This window comes from Haliotis rufescens, unplaced genomic scaffold (assembly GCF_023055435.1).
Source record: "Haliotis rufescens isolate VD_foot unplaced genomic scaffold, xgHalRufe1.0.p SCAF_6, whole genome shotgun sequence".
NCBI classification, from domain to species: Eukaryota; Metazoa; Mollusca; class Gastropoda; order Lepetellida; family Haliotidae; genus Haliotis; species Haliotis rufescens.
The window spans coordinates 26,841,503-26,859,703 of record NW_025964334.1 but is presented as its reverse complement, the minus strand read 5'-3'; the positions used below and the strand labels follow the sequence as shown (position 1 = coordinate 26,859,703).

General features: G+C 40.7%; 1 protein-coding gene across 11 annotated transcripts in view; it reads left to right on the top strand.

Annotated features, from left to right (window-relative positions):
* The window catches only part of LOC124118796 (G surface protein, allelic form 156-like), a 190,918-nt gene that overhangs the window by 120,932 nt on the left and 51,785 nt on the right, over positions 1-18,201 (top strand). For all 11 annotated transcript variants that reach the window (XM_048386100.1, XM_048386092.1, XM_048386094.1 and 8 more), the window contains 16 exons: positions 174-277; positions 3,431-3,497; positions 3,755-3,885; positions 5,727-5,805; positions 5,896-6,014; positions 7,373-7,445; positions 8,953-9,071; positions 9,832-9,904; positions 10,447-10,577; positions 10,985-11,054; positions 11,690-11,820; positions 12,801-12,876; positions 13,723-13,841; positions 14,746-14,818; positions 15,298-15,413; positions 16,349-16,421. In XM_048386100.1, coding sequence (XP_048242057.1) covers positions 174-277; positions 3,431-3,497; positions 3,755-3,885; positions 5,727-5,805; positions 5,896-6,014; positions 7,373-7,445; positions 8,953-9,071; positions 9,832-9,904; positions 10,447-10,577; positions 10,985-11,054; positions 11,690-11,820; positions 12,801-12,876; positions 13,723-13,841; positions 14,746-14,818; positions 15,298-15,413; positions 16,349-16,421 — 1,554 coding nt within the window. The remainder of the gene's footprint in view (positions 1-173; positions 278-3,430; positions 3,498-3,754; positions 3,886-5,726; positions 5,806-5,895; positions 6,015-7,372; positions 7,446-8,952; positions 9,072-9,831; positions 9,905-10,446; positions 10,578-10,984; positions 11,055-11,689; positions 11,821-12,800; positions 12,877-13,722; positions 13,842-14,745; positions 14,819-15,297; positions 15,414-16,348; positions 16,422-18,201) is intronic.

The window sequence follows — 18,201 nt, the reverse complement described above, 5'->3', positions numbered from 1 at the left end:
TGGTGTGCATATATGGATACACAACAAATATTTGCAAGGATCTTTATTGGGTTGAAGCATTGCGGACATTATTTTACATGAACTGTACACTGCTCGGACTTCACCTATGTTACAATACGATTTGTTATGTCATTTTGGTCAGTGTCTATGATAAAGTAACTGTATGTGATCAGAGAGACGGAGAAGAAGATAGCCTGTTTGTATGCAACAACATCAGCGAGCTGTGATTCCGCCGTCCCGAGAACGACCATCATGGCCAACACAGACAACACTTGCAGTAAGATATCGTGTACCTTGATCCCTGTAGTAAGATTGTCCTTCCTTGTGTCTGATTATGTCCAACACAGACAACACTTGCATTAAGATATCATGTTTCCTTGATCCCTGTAGTAAGATTGTCCTTCCTTGTTTCCCCTCATGTGCAACACAGACAACACTTGCAGCAAGATATCATGTTTCCTTGATCCCTGTAGTAAGATTGTCCTTCCTTGTGTCTGATTATGTCCAACACAAACAACACATGCAGTAACATATCATGTTTCCTTGATCCCTGTAGTACGACTGTCCTTCCTTGTTGCCCCTCATGTCCAACGCAAACAACACATGCAGTAACATTTCATGTTTCCTTGATCCCTGCAGTAAGATTGTCCTTCCTTGTGTCTGATTATGTCCAACGCAAACAACACATGCAGTCATATATAATGTTTCCTTGATCCCTGTAGTACGACTGTCCTTCCTCGTTTCCCCTCATGTCCAACACGGACAACACATGCAGTAACATATCATGTTTCCTTGATCCCTGCAGTACGACAGTTCTTCCTTGTTTCCCCTCATGTCCAACGCAAACAACACATGCAGTTTTAATCATGTTTCCTTGATCCCTGCAGTACGACAGTTCTTCCTCGTTTCCCCTCATGTCCAACAGGGACAACACATGCAGTAACATATCATGTTTCCTTGATCCCTGTAGTACGACAGTTTTTCCTCGTTTCCCCTCATGTCCAACGCAAACAACACATGCAGTAACATATCATGTTTCCTTGATCCCTGTAGTACGACTGTCCTTCCTCGTTTCCCCTCATGTCCAACACGGACAACACATGCAGTAACATATCATGTTTCCTTGATCCCTGCAGTACGACAGTTCTTCCTCGTTTCCCCTCATGTCCAACGCAAACAACACATGCAGTAACATATCATGTTTCCTTGATCCCTGCAGTACGACAGTTCTTCCTCGTTTCCCCTCATGTCCAACGCAAACAACACATGCAGTAACATATCATGTTTCCTTGATCCCTGCAGTAAGATTATCCCTCCTTGTTTCCCCTCATGACCAACGCAAACAACACATGCAGTAACATATCATGTTTCCTTGATCCCTGCAGTACGACAGTTCTTCCTCGTTTCCCCTCATGTCCAACGCAAACAACACATGCAGTAACATATCATGTTTCCTTGATCCCTGCAGTACGACAGTTCTTCCTCGTTTCCCCTCATGTCCAACGCAAACAACACATGCAGTAACATATCATGTTTCCTTGATCCCTGTAGTACGACAGTTCTTCCTCGTTTCCCCTCATGTCCAACACGGACAACACATGCAGTAACATATCATGTTTCCTTGATCCCTGTAGTACGACAGTTCTTCCTCGTTTCCCCTCATGTCCAACGCAAACAACACATGCAGTAACATATCATGTTTCCTTGATCCCTGTAGTACGACAGTTCTTCCTCGTTTCCCCTCATGTCCAACGCAAACAACACATGGAGTAACATATCATGTTTCCTTGATCCCTGCAGTACGACAGTTCTTCCTCGTTTCCCCTCATGTCCAACGCAAACAACACATGCAGTAACATATCATGTTTCCTTGATCCCTGTAGTACGACAGTTCTTCCTTGTTTCCCCTCATGTCCAACGCAAACAACACATGCAGTAACATATCATGTTTCCTTGATCCCTGCAGTAAGATTATCCCTCCTTGTTTCCCCTCATGTCCAACACGGACAACAAGTGCAGCAAGAAATCATGTTTCCTTGAGTAAGAATGTCCGTCCTTGTGTTTTATTGTGTCCAACAGAAACGGAAATTGTGATCAAGTTACAAGTTCTTCAATTCTCAACACCAACAGTACATGTAAAGTATTACCTTTCTTTTGTTCGATATATATAGTGTCACTATGGAGAGTATACACTTAAGGATTGACTGTGGATTTTTTTCGGTCCATTGAGGTATGAATCGAAAAACCGATGTGCAAATTGTATGAATCCGACAACGAAAACATTTGTTATCTACAATAGTTTTACCAGCAACAGTTTCATATATCAAAGCAGACAGAAATGACGACATTGATTAACATTCCAGGTGTAGGAATACATACTGTTTGGTGACATGAGCTGAATGCTAAATGTATCCACATAACTTGACACGGACACAAAGTTAGTAGGCAATCACCGGAGAGTAGGATCAAAACATTTCATAGGACCTGTCAATCAAGACAAGAGGTGAGAAGAACCGCAACGGTCAGGTTGTACCAACACATGTGTACTATAGACATGTGGCCTGTCAGTATGTCTGCAATAAAGACTGAAGTAAGAATGTCCTTCCTTGAGTCCGATTATGTCGGAAGGTATTTGTGGTCAAGTTACATCCTTTTCTTTAATCGAGTCTAGTCCCACAAAAACCTGCAGAAGTGTGTATTACCCTTACCTTTGCCCGATCAAGTCCAACACAGGTAATACCTGCAGTAGCTGAACCCATTCCTTTGTCCGATGATGTACAACACAGACATACCTTTGTCCAACACAGAAAATACTTACAGTTTCGTAATCCTTCCCTTTGTCTGACAAAGTCCAACACAGACATACCTTTGCCTAACAAAGAAAATACTTACAGTTTCGTAACCCTTCCCTTTGTCCCATCAAGTCCAACACAGACATACCTTTGTCCGATCAAGTCAAACACAGGTAATACCTGCAGTAGCTGAACCCATTCCTTTGTCCGACGATGTACAACACAGACATACCTTTGTCCAACACAGAAAATACTTACAGTTTCGTAACCCTTCCCTTTGTCCCATCATGTCCAACACAGACATACCTTTGTCCGAGTCCAACACAGACATACCTATGCCCGAGTCCAACACAGATAGTACCTGAAATAGTATGCCCCTCCTTTCCTTTGATCGAGTGTGACACACACAACCCCTATATTAGTATAACCGTTACCTTTTCTCCATAGAAACCATTATCTGTAGTATGTGTCTTTATAATTATGTGTAACTCTGGGGAATGTACTCTTGTGATTACATGTACGTATGGACATGTTATGATATATCAAAGGTCACGTTTCGTCAGCGCCACTGCTTCATTGAGGGTAAGTTATTCACACGTGAACAGTGGAAGGATAACTGTTTCTGTCTCACGTTGCAGGTAAAACAAGTAGCTGTTCCTGCCAGAGAGCATACGGTATTGACACAACCAGCGCCAATGAGTGCACGTAAGATGTGTTTTGTTATCATATATTTCATCAGTAACTTGGATATCTTAAACAGAACATAGTTTCTACTTCTCACAACCTGCAAACCAGACGTATTTCAGTATACTCGTGCAAGTTCTGCTTACCCACAGTATTGTGAAGGAAAGGTCACTGAAATTGGACATGAGAACATGTAATTGTCATAATACATTAACGAAACTGTTTATTTGATGTGCCACTTAAGTGTATACATTGACAATATGTTTGAATCATGCCAGCGCCCAAAAAGGCGTGGTAACATGTCTGAGGTCGACAACTGACACGGGATGTACAGGAGAGGCTGCTTTCACCAAGACAAGAACTCAACTCGGCACAGATCTAGAGACGTATCTTACATCATCCACATGTTGTAAGTCTTTAAGAAAGTTCCCATCGCAAAACAAAGTGGCTATACATACTGGTGAAACTAAAGTGAGTGAGTGAGTATGTTTTTACGCCGCTTGTAGCATTATTCCAGCAATATCACGGCGGGGGACACCAGAAATGGGCTTCACACATTGTGCCCATGTCAGGAATCGGACCCGGGTCTTTGACGTGACGAAACTAAAGAATAAACAAATGTGGGTTCATTCCTTTCTAAGTTAATACTGAACTACTGGCCATATATACAAATCATGTTATTGTCCTTAAATGCAAGCGGGCTACCAAGCATAAAAGGTTTACTCTCTGCATCTACATTTTGTAAGTATTAACTGAAGTTCCCATCGCAAAAACATGCTAAATTTTAATATCTTTAATTAACGTTCCAATCGCAAAACCATACGTCTATAGTATTACCATTTCATGTTCACTGGAAGCGAGTCACAGAGTATAAAATGGCTGGCCCTTTTTTAACATATTGTAATATTCGATCGCAAAATCAGAAAGTAAAAAATATAGTTTTATGAGTTTCCATTCCTTGTTATTGCAGCTTAATTTGGCGAATCCCTTGTGTCATCACTGATTTTCATTGATCCATTCATGTAATTTTCATCACTATGTAATAGATAGAAACTAGATAGTACATTTATATCCAGACAAAATACTGGTACAACTTCCGAATCTACTTCAGAGCACAGGGAAATATTCGAGTTCCACAAACTATACACTGCAGATCGCAAAACCTCCACCATTCACACTCGAAGCAGATCTCACGATTTCATATAAAGTGTAGCGTTCGTGCAGCCAGTTTGTTCTTTTAAGTTTCACGAAGCAGGAGAGTGTCAGGCCTCTATAAGCTGTAGACTTTACAGTACTTTATCAACATATAAATGTACTCCTACTGAACACAAAAGTGACCAGAATTACGAAAGTAATTGCCTGTGCTTGAGTTTGACTTTAACGCCCCGTGGAATCTGTTTCGGCAGATATTCAAGACTGATTATTCACTGGCGTTGAAATTTTGAATATAATTACTGCAATTGGCATCAACAACCGGCAATACATATAGATAAAGCTAATGAATAGGTCCAATACGGTTCCATTCCCCTCTGTATAACTACTTACATCTGAAATGGTTTCCACACATTGTATCCAACTGAACGCTTCTATCTCTTCGCTTCCCCACCTCCCCCTATCATTAGTACATACCGTATTCGACGTAATAAGCGCCCCGCTCTAATAAACGCCCACGGTGATATTTGCTAATATATTGGCTAGTGAACAATCCCAATTAGCACCCCTTCCGATTGATTAATGTACACAAGACTTATTTATTCGCGTATAATACGCACTCGTTATATGCACACTTAATTATGGGCAATTAAATTCGGGAAAAATATATCTGTCGTACATAAACATTTCAGGCTGTCAGCATAAACCACGAAATTTATCTTTCAACTCAACTTTTTTTTTCCACCAAAATAATATTCTAATTTTGAGTGCGTCCTGGGCGCTTATTACGTCGAATACGGTACATGGTATTGGCAAGTATGTGCAGGTGTATGCTTTTGTATAACGTTGTTAGTGTGACGTGAATAAAGATTCAGATACTTGTCTGTTTTTCAAAGACCTAATGACAAATCCTTGGCCGACAATGTATATCCCATTGTGTGCACTCCCTGATCTTGTGCTGGTATTGTTTGTATGTTTAAATGGTTGTCTGGTCTGGATGTGGTAATTTCCAGACCATCGGTATACAGGCGTTGGTGTTGTTGTTTTGTCTCTACATAGCAACGTTATGGATATCTTATCGTTTGTCATTTGTTTTAGCTGCGGGCTTGACTGACACCTGTCAATGCCAGATTGACTACGCCAAGGCATCAGTGGATCCAGCAGCCAACAAATGCACGTAAGTCCACCCTCCTTCAACATGTTTAATCGATTAAGAAAATATATCTGTCGAGTAAGGTAATGCATGTTTATACTGGTTTGTCAACAGAGCACTTGGGGCACTTATTTTATGTTTGGCGGGCAAGACTGCAATGGCTTGTGATGGAACCACGAAGCCTTCTGCGCTTGCCACAACAGCTCACAACGACATGCAGACAGGAAGCTGCCGTAAGTACCCCAGAATCTTACCATCTGTAGTAAGTATCCCAGCTCTTTATCTTCTGTAGTGTCCAACCCATAGTACATCCGCTTGTTTTGGTCACATTCAGTCAGGAAACTGTAGTAAGTACCCCAACTCTTTGAAGTCTGAATGACCCTTCCATAGTACATCAGCTTGAAGCCACATGCAGACAGGAGACTGTAGTAAGTACCCCAACTCTTTGACGTCTGAATGACCCGCCCATAGTACATCTGCTTGTAGCCACATGCAAACAGGAAACCGTAGTAAGTACCCCAACTCTTTGACGTCTGAATGACCCACCCATAGTACACCAGCTTGTAGCCACATGCAGACAGGAAACTGTAGTAAGTACCCCAACTCTTTGAAGTCTGAATGACCCACCCATAGTACATCATCTTGTAGCAAAATGCAGGGAGGAAACTGTAGTAAGTACCCCAACTCTTTGAAGTCTGAATGACCCACCCATAGTACATCATCTTGTAGCAAAATGCGGGGAGGAAACTGTAGTAAGTACCCCAACTCTTTGTCGTCTGCTGTGACCAACCATCCATAGTACATCAGCTTGTAGCCACATGCAGACAAGAAACTGTAGTAAGTACCGAAGCTCTTTACCGTCTGTGGTGACCCACCCATAGTACATCAGCTTGTTTTGGCCACATGCAGACAGGAAACTGTAGTAAGTACCCCAGCTCTTTGACGTCTGAATGACCCACCCGTAGTACATCAGCTTGTAGCAACAAGCAAACAGGAAACTGTAGTAAGTACCAAAGCTCTTTACCGTCTGTGGTGACCCACCCATAGTACATCAGTTTGTAGCCACATGCAGACAGGGCGCTGCAGTAAGTACCCCAGCTCTTTACCTTCTGTAGTGCCTGTAGTGCCTCGACCGTAGTACATCAGCTTGTTTTGGTCACATTCAGTCAGGGAATTTTTTGTTTGGATGGTGGTAGACGATACGATAAACAAATGTGGCTTCATTCTATATATAAGGTCTACATGTATATTTAATTCTTGAATATAACTATCCCGAAAAGCTTCATGTTCCAACGATATGAACTTACATACACCTTCCACTGCTCACGCTGGTTGCTAAAAATATCCTCTAAACTTGACTTCGAGGTGAATGATGATAAAACTGTTGACTATTTTAAACTGTTAACACGACATTGAGGATTAGAACACATTTTTATGGAATACTGTAAGGGACATTCTCGCGATCTCGCATTCTCGTGTTTTGGGCATATTTACCTCGTTTCCAAAGGTCGAGATCGCGAGAATGCGAGATCGCGAGAATGTCCCTTACAGTATTGCATACATTTGTTATATACACTTATTTTGATTGCAGCAATCACGGACACGTGTTTGTGTCAGATCACCTACGCTAAGGTGGATGTCTCTATCACAGCGAACAAGTGCCTGTGAGTAGATTTTGCACATGTATCATTTTTTATCATGTAACATTTGAAAGTTAATTCTACCACGAACTTTATAATTATGATGATAATTAAAAACGACAAAACCCTTTCTATATTTATTAGAAATCTCTGCCAAAAGCGGTGTCGATTGTACGCTTCCGACTATATCATGAACATGTGTTTATGAATCACTAACAAATAGCGATGATAGCTACCCGTCACAAACACATGCAAAGTCAAGTCAATTGACAAAAACTGGAACATATGGTACAATTCAAAATTAGGAATTGCATCGGACATAATTTTGTCACTGATGTGGAAATGTCATGTCTTCCATAAAACTTCACTCGATTCTGTTTGGTCAATGAGAGGTTTGAATCCACAATAACAATTTAAATAATATGAATTACCATTGAATACATACTAGTAGTCCACTAGCATTGTGTAGAACTTGATGGGTCCAGAAGTATTCTTTGCTATTCACAAGAAACAAAATGTTCTACATGACATCTATTTGTTTGTATCAATAATTGTTACCGCGTGAAGATCCATGTTAGCATTGGTCTTCAGCAGCCCATGCTTGTCTAAAGAGGCGACTTACGGGATCGAGTGGTCAGACTTGGTTGATGCATGTCATTGTATCCCAGTTGTGTAGATCGATGCTCATGATGTCAACTACTGGATTGTCTGGTCCAGACTTGATTATTTACAGACCGTCGTCATATATTGGAATATTGCTGAGTGCGGCGTTAAACGACAAACAAACAAACCAAATTAATAATTGTTTGAGAAATATTCTAAAATCCATGAAAAAAAACCCTTCAAATTATATCTTACATCAGCCATCCGCATGTGACATGGTAAGTGTCCAATTTTGTTCACCGTACTTCGAATTTAGACGTATTCCGATATATTGGCTAAAGAAGGCACATAAAACGGACATTAATCAAGACCCGTGGAGTCGGACCTCGAGTGTTTACAGTCCGCCGTCATATGGCTGGAATATTGCGGAGTGCGGAATTAGACAACAAACGAACAAACCCACAGCAGTAAAAAACAACAGGAATATTTAGATCATACCATGTGCAAATTGTGACTGAATTTTATCAAAGACGTATATTATTTTGTTTTTGTTTGTCTTCACTTCAAGGAAAGTAAAGTACCATTCAACCATCAATACTACTATGTCTACTACAATCATGTTATCAACGACTTTTCCAACATTAAAATACCTTTAATTATTAGATAGTAGATCCATTATGATAAAGTCGCAATCGTACCATGAGGTTTCTTAGGATAATAATTATGGAAAGGGTCTTCTCGCTTTTATAGACATTTTACAACAACAACAACATTAACAACAACAACAACACAACAACAACACACACACATACACACACACACAAGTTTATAATACTAGGTTAGTTTATCTACAAATTGTGCTCTCTCCTGTGCCTTCAGGAATGTCTTCTCCTTCAGTATTGTGATTTCAGTACACATTTCTTGGCAGGGGCCTCTTCGATCAGATGGAGTGCGTGTTCAAATCGATTGCAGTGGGATGTGACGGAACTACGAAACGCAAGGCGGTTGGGGAGGGGTTGGTTACTGCCCTAGGAACCTGTTCCACTAGTAAGTTAGAGGCGGTCCATTTACTGTTCTGGTGATGACGATGGGGTTGCTTGTGGTGGTGGTGTTTTTTGGGATGTTTCTGTGTTTTGTTTTTAAAAAGGTACTATTGTTCCACAAACAACGGTAATCAAATGAATACATAAATTGTTTAACCCAAAGAATGCACTTTTCCCAGGACATGATAATATTGTTCGGCGTCTCCTTTCACAGTGAAACCGAAACATATACTATCTCCGAAAACATCACAGTCGTTTTTAACTGTAGTGAGTGAGTGAGTGAGTGAGTGAGTGAGTGAGTTAGTGAGTTGGGTTTAACGCCGCTTTTAACAGTATTCCAGTTATATCACGGCGTGTCAGCTTAATGTGGGAGGAAATCCCGAAGTGAGGCAGGTCTCAGACGTTTACCACTTCGGTGAAACACCCACGAGCACGGGTATGGTGCTGACAAACATAATCGTGTCGAACCGGGATTCGAACCCACTTTTAATTGTCTAGTCTAGATCTAGACTTGAAATGGGCTCCAGACGGTAGACAATAGTATCTCTTTAGCAAACACAATTAATCTGGTTATTTGGTGTATATATTATAGACCCGTAGCAGTTGCGTTTTGTGACTTGATTCCATACATGTACTACAATACTGAAAACCAAAGTTACTTGTTTGAAAAATACACTAAAATATTGGTGTCACGGGAACTTTTGTTGTTGAGTATATATTATAGTCAATAATAGGACGTTTCAGTCATTGATGTTCTGTTACAGCTTCGGATGTGTGTTCATCCTGTATCTACGCCTATGCACGAGTGGATGTAGAAGTTTCGTCTGACAAGTGCAGGTAGGTATAGGGTTCTGTCCCGAAGACATCACATAACAGCAAGTTACAGACACCATCATTGCAGCGGGCTTTTATAGTTTTGTGATTTGGTCAAGTTACCTGATGCACAAGTATTTGTTTTGCTAAACAAAATTCAACATTTTAGTAGTCTCGAGAGGAGATACAGAATGACCGCACTGTTTTAGTTGAGAAACCATCTTGAGTGTTCGGAAGGAACTCGTGGTTGATGAGGTCGTTGTGTTTCATTCGTATGTTGTTACTTAATATCTGTGATATATACTTGCATGATACCATACCATAGGGACGGTAGGGTAACCTAGTTGTCACAGTGTTCGCTAGTCACTCAGAAGATCGGATTCGATTTCCATATGGGTGCAAAGTGTGTATCCCATTTCTGGAGTCCTTGCCGTGGTATTACGGGAATATTGCTAAAAGCGGTATAAAATCATATGGGTACAACGTGTGAATCCCATTTCTGTTGTTCCATCATATTCACTCACTAACCGTGAAAGAATTGTGCTACTTAACTGGTTTTATTGCAGTGGTTTGGGCGCATTCCTCCATTGTCTAGACGGGAAGACGGCCGCGAGCTGCAAGTCTACGAGTCCAGATTCAATCGCTACATTAGCGACCTATGCCAAGACCGAAATCACTAAAACTGGATCCACTTGTGGTAACATGATACTGTTTTTATTGGCTAACCAGATGGGGTTCATTCTAACTATATGAGATACGTTAATGTCCAGACTGATTAACTAAAGTTATCAACATCAGCAGTGCAATTTGTGGAGACAAGGACATCTGTCTGGATTAAGTTTATTGGAATTCAAGCCAAATTGTATGTTTGAAAAGAGTTTTTTAAAAGTGATTTTTATATTATTCATTAGTTGGAGTTTGTTTTTTGTTTTTGTTATTGTTTGTTTGTTTTTGCTGGGGTTTTGGGGGTTGATTTTTTTGGGGGGTGGGTGGGGGTGGGGGATGGGTTATATTGATATGTGTCCCGGCCTTGATGGTGCTGGAAAATTGCTAAAAGTGGCGTAAAGCCATACCCTTTGACGTGTATGTATTTTCCTCTGACAGCCGCATTAACAGACACATGTGAGTGCCAGTACACTTTCCTCACCACCGCCAATTCTGCTACAACTTGCAGGTAAGTGCCACATTGTCACACTTCCGGGTTAGAATACGTCTTCAGCAACCCATTCTTGTCCTAAGGGACGACTTACGGGATCGGGTGGTCAGGCTCGCCAACTTGGTTGATGGAAGTCATCGTATCCCAGTTGCATGGATCGATACTCTTCCGTGTGGATCATTGCTCATTATATCAATCACTGGATTGTCTGGTCCAGACTCGATTATATAAAGACCGCCGTCACATAGCTGGATTATTGCGGCGGTTAATCAACAAAAAAACAATTACTCATATACCCAGCAGGGACGTGCATGTATTTCGAAAAAATAAATCTCCCAAGATATTACCAGTCATATATATCTATTTACACGATTGAATAATAACCTTCGAATGTTTATGTACGGAAAGTGAGGAAGGGAATTTATGGATGTCAACTTCTTTCGATGATGGAGGAGTAAGTATATGCTCCGACACGTTTTGTTCCTCATAATAAAGAAGTTGACATCCATTAATTCTCCTCCTTGTGTGTATTACTTCTAAATGCCTTTCACAGGCTTGGTACGTGAAGTGATTTATACATTCAACACTGCCTCACAACACTATAAAATATCCCGCTTGTTATGAGTTGCATCATATACTTTTGTCACCATCAGTGAACATGCCAAGAGAATGGAATGCATTGTGAAAGCAACTGGGATGGCTTGTGATGGGTCAAGCCCGCGTTCAGTCTATGCCACGAATATTGCCGAACCAAAACTACAAGATGTCAGTGGTTGCAAACCCAGTAAGTATTTACAATGATTCTGAGGTGAAGTTGTCTACTGCTTCTTACTTCAGAAATAGAGGTCTGTTTAAATAACTGAATGTGAACATTCTTGTTCCAACCAAATTGTCAAAGGTAGCTACAGTACATTTAATTATTTGGATGTTTAAACATATACGACACCTATACCCAAGACATTTGTCCCTGTGTAACATGCTGTCCAACTACCTTTTGACAAATAAGTCAAAATAAGTTGGAGTTGTAATTACCATTTGTAACCTAAATGCAACCTGTAACATTTGGTTGAATGATAAACCAAGGTTGTTATTTGTTAATAATTCTTGAACCTTATAGCCCTGTTGAAACTTTATGTTGAACTTTTTAACTAAAAATGCAATTTCATGTTGAGTCTAATAGACAATTTTTTAACCAACATTTTGCGTTTTGCTGAAACGTAAATCCAGGCTGTAACTGTGAATATTATAGTTAGGCTGTAACTGTGAATATCATAGCTAGGCTGTAACTGTGAATATCATAGCTAGGCTGTAACTGTGAATATTATAGCTAGGCTGTAACTGTGAATATCATAGCTAGGCTGTAACTGTGAATATCATAGCTAGGCTGTAACTGTGAATATCATAGCTAGGCTGTAACTGTGAATATCATAGCTAGGCTGTAACTGTGAATATTATGGCTAGGCTGTAACTGTGAATATTATAGCTAGGCTGTAACTGTGAATATTATAGCTAGGCTGTAACTGTGAATATTATAGTTAGGCTGTAACTGTGAATATCATAGCTAGGCTGTAACGCTATCCTGAACATTAGAACCAGGCTGAAACTCCTTGTTGAAACTTAACGCCTTGTGTTGTCTGAATGACTACTTAATTGGAATTACCACAAAAGGTCTGTTACACTGTCGAGTAAGTGTCCAACTTAGATGTTTACTGATTCTGGTTTGTTTGGGTTGGAAATACTAAAACAATCTTGTAAATGTTACAGGTTTGACTGATACGTGCACAGCGTGCCAGGTCGTGTACGCTAAGGGAGCGAGTGATACTCAGGCAAACAGATGCGCGTAAGCAAACAAGCACATTGTAACACAACAACACCATTGAAGTTTAATCGAATATCGTTTCTAATTTCTTTTTCACTTGTTTTCATTATGTTTATGCGGTGTTTTAATGTGTGTTTCACCTGTTTTCATTATGTTGAAAAGTTTAATGTGTTTCACCTGTTTTCATTATGGTGAGGGGCGGTCGGGTAGCCTAGTGGTTAAAGCTCGTCACACCGAGGACCCAGGTTCGATTCCCGACATGGGTACTATGTGTGAAGCCCATTTCTGGTGTCCCCCGCCGTGATATTGCTGGAATATTGCTAAAAGCGGCTAAAAGTTTAATGTGTCACCTGTTTTCATTATATTGGAAAAGTTTAATGTGTTTCACCTGTTTTCATTATGTTGAAAAAGTTAAATGTGTTTCACTGTTTTCATTATGTTGAAAAAGTTTCATGTGTTTCATCTGTTTCATTATGTTGAAAAAGTTTAATGTGGTTCATCTGTTTTCATTATGTTGGAAAAGTTTAATGTGTTTCATCTGTTTCATTATGTTGGAAAAGTTTAATGTGTTTCACTGTTACATTATGTTGAAAAAGTTTAATGTGTTTCACCTGTTTTCATTATGTTGGAAAAGTTAAATGTGTTTCACTGTTTTCATTATGTTGAAAAAGTTTAATGTGTTTCATCTGTTTCATTATGTTGGAAAAGTTAAATGTGGTTCACCCGTTTTCATTATGTTGGAAAAGTTTAATGTGTTTCACCTGTTTCATTATGTTGATGTGTTATTTAAAGTGTGTTTTACTTGATTTCATTATGTTGATAATGTATATTAATGTGTTTCATGAAATTTATGACTCTTTGTTTCAGTGCATTGAAATTGTACTTCCACTGCTTAGACTCCAAGACTGCCCTTAGTTGTTTCGGCTCCAAGTCTGTAACAACTCTTGCCGTTGAAGCCAACACACGTGCGACCAGCGACACCTGTAGTAAGTACTGCGTTGAAGTGCTCTTCTTCATAAATAGGCGCGGATGGCCCAGTCGTCCAGAGTTACGTCTCTTAGGCGTGCCAGAAATCGTGGGTTCAAATCCCCTTGATAACATTTCTTGGTTTGAAAGCACAATACCCCGTGCTCATGAGTTTCACCAAAGCGGTAACCATCTAAGATCTGCATCCCTATCCTTCCACATGAAGATGGCGGGGCATGATATAATTGAAATACTGTTCAGAGAAGCGTTAATTAAATCCTTTCCATAATCATAACAAATCTCCAGCGATTACGACCGTATCCTTAGCATGTGTTTATAAACGACTATCAAATAGTGATGATACCAGGTATTGGAAAAAATGTAAGACGTGCATTTTCCCCATCGGTGCCACCCATCACAATCACTTGCAAATGCACGTCATTTGTTGATCTGAAAAACAAACATTGGAACACATGGCTCAAGTCAAACTAACGAATTACGACAGACATCAGTTTGGTCATGGATGCATCGAATTTGGAAATGTCCTCAACATGTATCATTAAAACCTTTTGGAAATGGTGTGAGGTCTTGAATGTTGTAGCCTTGATCAAACAATGAACACATCATGCCATTTACACTTGTCATGGGGGCCAGAAAGAACGTGATCTAGACTACCAGTTGTCGGCCATTAATGTTTGTGGCAGCCTGGGTTCTAATGCGAGATATGCCCTGATTATGTTTCTAGGTTTGTCAGCACCATACCTGTGCTCGTAGGTTTCACCTAAGTGGAACATGTATTATTGCTGCATCACTTCGGCTTTCCTCCCTTTCAAAGCTGACACACCGCGTGATGTAACTGAAATGCTGTTCCAAACAACTTTATACAACAATCACTTTCTATTGCTTGTCTGTTTGACCTTCCAGCTCTAGGCGCAACATGCCAATGTCAAGCAACTTTCCTCATGGCAGACAAAGCTACTACGGCAAAAACATGCACGTACGTATTCCCATATTAAATTTTAAATGATCTTATTTATTCCAAATCGGTTGTCGTATATATTCTGTTCCTATCTTTGCATTTAATGGTTCTAATAGTCACACATTTGTAAATATGTAAAAACATATATAACAAACAAGATCATTACATATTTCGTTAGGGGCACGGTTGGTCCAGTCGTCTAAGGCGCCGCAATTCTCTGTGCAGATTTGCGTCCCTTGGGCACGCCAGAAACCTATGAGTGTGGTTCGAATCACGGTTCGCCCCGATTATGTTTCTAGGTTTGTCAGCACCTTACCCGTGCTCGTGGGTTTCACCGAAGTGGTAAACGCCTGAGACCTGAATCACTTCGGGCTTTCCTCCCACTTTAAGCTGACACGCCGTGATATAACTGGAAAACTGTTAAAAGCGGCGTTAAATCCAACTTACTCACTCATATTCCGTTAATTTCAAGATTAACTTATTTTCTCCTTAAACAGTGCGAACAAGGACAAGTTGAGTTGTTTGGCAGTCAGTTTTGACGATGCTTGTGATGGTACAGCAACAAGGGACTCTGTAGCAGTTACAACAAATACAGCTCTTGGAACGTGCGGAAGTAAGAAATGTTTTGTTTGTTTGTTGTTTAACGCCGTTCCCAGCAATATCCCACTACATATCCCAGACGGCAGTTTGTAAATAATCGTGTCTGGTCAAGACAATCCAGTGACTGACATCGTGTACAACCAAGTCAGCGAATCTGACTACCTGATTTCATTAGTCTCCTCTAACGTGAGTGAGTGAGTGAGGTTTTATGCCGCTTTTAGCAATATTCCAGCAATATCACGGCGGGGGTCACCACAGATGGGCTTCATTCGACAAGCATGGGTTGCTGAAGACCAATTCTAACCCGGATCTTTATGGGTAAAAGAAAAAACATAAGAATGCTAATTGAATGTGTGATGTGTAGACATGTTGTAATGTCTATTTTCCGTCAAGGTTTTTCATCTTATTTCAACCCGTCAACCCGTGAAGATCCGGGTTAGACTAGGTCTTCAGCAACCTGTACTTGCCGTAGAAGGCGACTATGCTTGTCATAAGACGCGACTAACGGGATCGGGTGATCAGGTTTGCTGACTTGGTTGATGCATGTCATAGTATCCCAATTGCGTGGATCAATGGTCATGACGTCAATCACTGGATTGTCTGGTCCAGACTCGATTATTTACAGACCACCTTCATATAGCTGGAATATTGCTGAGTGCGGCGTTAAACAACAAACAAACAAACAAACAAACATCTCATCTCTCCTTTAAATTGTGATTGTCGTAAGAGCCAACATTATGGATACAACTAAAACGGGGGCTTCGTAATGACACAAACATGAGGCCAAACCGACTTTGTGTGTCTGTTTGCCCAAAGACATGGGTCAGTGTTCATACTATTGACCACTGGTTGGATCCCAGGTCCTTTTCATGTGGTGGCATATCTTCCCAGGCGTACTGCACGTTACGGTTTGGTTGACATATTACGGCTATTTTTCATTGCTTTCAGGTTTAAACACAATCTGCACTTGTGAGAAAACCTATGCTGTTGAAGCTTTTACTGACGACACAGTGCATTGCACGTAAGTTTAAGAATTTAATGTGTATTGTTTTTGGGTTGTCATATCGGTCTGTCTTGTCCGGAGACAGCTCCCGTAGTGTTGTGGATATAGCTTTAAGAAATAGCATCATTCATAATTTGACAGTTTGGGAAACAATGACCAAATATATATACTATGCTAGAAAAGTAGGGGATATTTTGTCTTGAGGTGAAGCTACAGAAGAATACACATAATGTCTGGCAATGAAAGTAAGTGGTTTATATTATGTGACAAGAAAGTTTCCCAAGAAATCAAGCTCCCGATCACAGCATTGTGGCAGCAATGAAGCACGTGCAAGGGGCGGTATGCCAGATTTATCATTGTCACTCAGACTCGGTGGTCAGCAGACACATTGTTTTCGTAGGTGAACCTCTACGGGCGAGTAGGGCACATTTCGGTGGCTTGGTTGGCTACTTACTTCAATATGTTGCAATTGTACAAGAATGCGTAGCTGTACAAAAAGATTTTGTATTGAGACTTGGATTTTGTATTGGGCCTTGGGTCAATATATCACTGTGTGATGAAATGGCTGAAATGGCTGAAATGCCGATGCGACGTTAAATTTTAACTCACACAATGTGTGCGTGCGTGCGTGCGTGCGTGCGTTTACAACCGACTCGTTGGATATATTGGTCAACTATGTTGTCTCTGTGTGCGTGCGTGCGTGTGCATGTTTGTGTGTAAATTTGACTCGTTATGTTGTATGTGTGTGTGCATGTGTGTGCGCGCGCACATGTGTGCGTTTACAACAGACTCGTTGGATACATGGGTCAATTGTGTTGTTTGTGCGTGCGTTTGCGTGTGTGTTTGTGTGTAAATTTGACTCGTTATGTTGTATGTGTGTGTGCATGTGTGTGCGTGATTGTGTGCGCGTGCGTGCGTGCGTGCGTGCGGGTGCAGGTGCGGGTGCGGGTGCGGGTGCGGGTGCGGGTGCGGATAACAATGATATAATGCAATTTCCCTACTCAAGTAACGAACCTGTGAATATTCGGGTTAGAATTAGCAACCCAAACTTCCCGTTAGAGGTGACTTACGGGATCGGGTGGTCAGGCGGGGTTGATGCATGCCATCATTTATTGACCGCCGTCAAGGAGCTGGAATTTTGCTGACTGCGTCGTTAACTTTCCCGCCTTAACCCCCTGGATGCCAGAGGGACATATATGTCCTTCCTCTACAACCCTCACTTTGAAGTCGAATAAAATTCAAAATACATCACCAACACAAATACACTTCACAATTTTGAATAAGGTGGGACATTTCCTGTTCTGTGATATCATCCACTGGCATTTTAGGCCAAGCAAAAGTACTGAAAATGACCTCTGAAAATTAGGTACATTGTAAATGTCGCCATTTTTTACACATTACTAAATCACCGCGCACGGCGTTATTTACAGCATGTTTTGAAATCTATATTTAGGATATCTACTCGGAGAAATGAATTTCAAAAATAGCATATTAGTGATCACGGGTATCTGTCTTTTATGAAAACACCAATGATCATTCCAAAACGTCTCCCATAACCCGAGAATCGTTTAGAATGTTTTGGAAAATACGCAAACACGAACGCCGAAGTGAACTTTCCGCCATATTGGATAGTGTTTACAAAATCACGTTTCAGGTACACCGGTTATGAGGCGCCTGTAACATCGCGTATATGTCAAACTTAGCTGCATCCAGAGGGTTAAACAACAAACAAACAAAGTAATGCGTAGGATATTTTGTTGCTACTGGAATGGACCGGTGTGTTGGAATTGTTGTCACT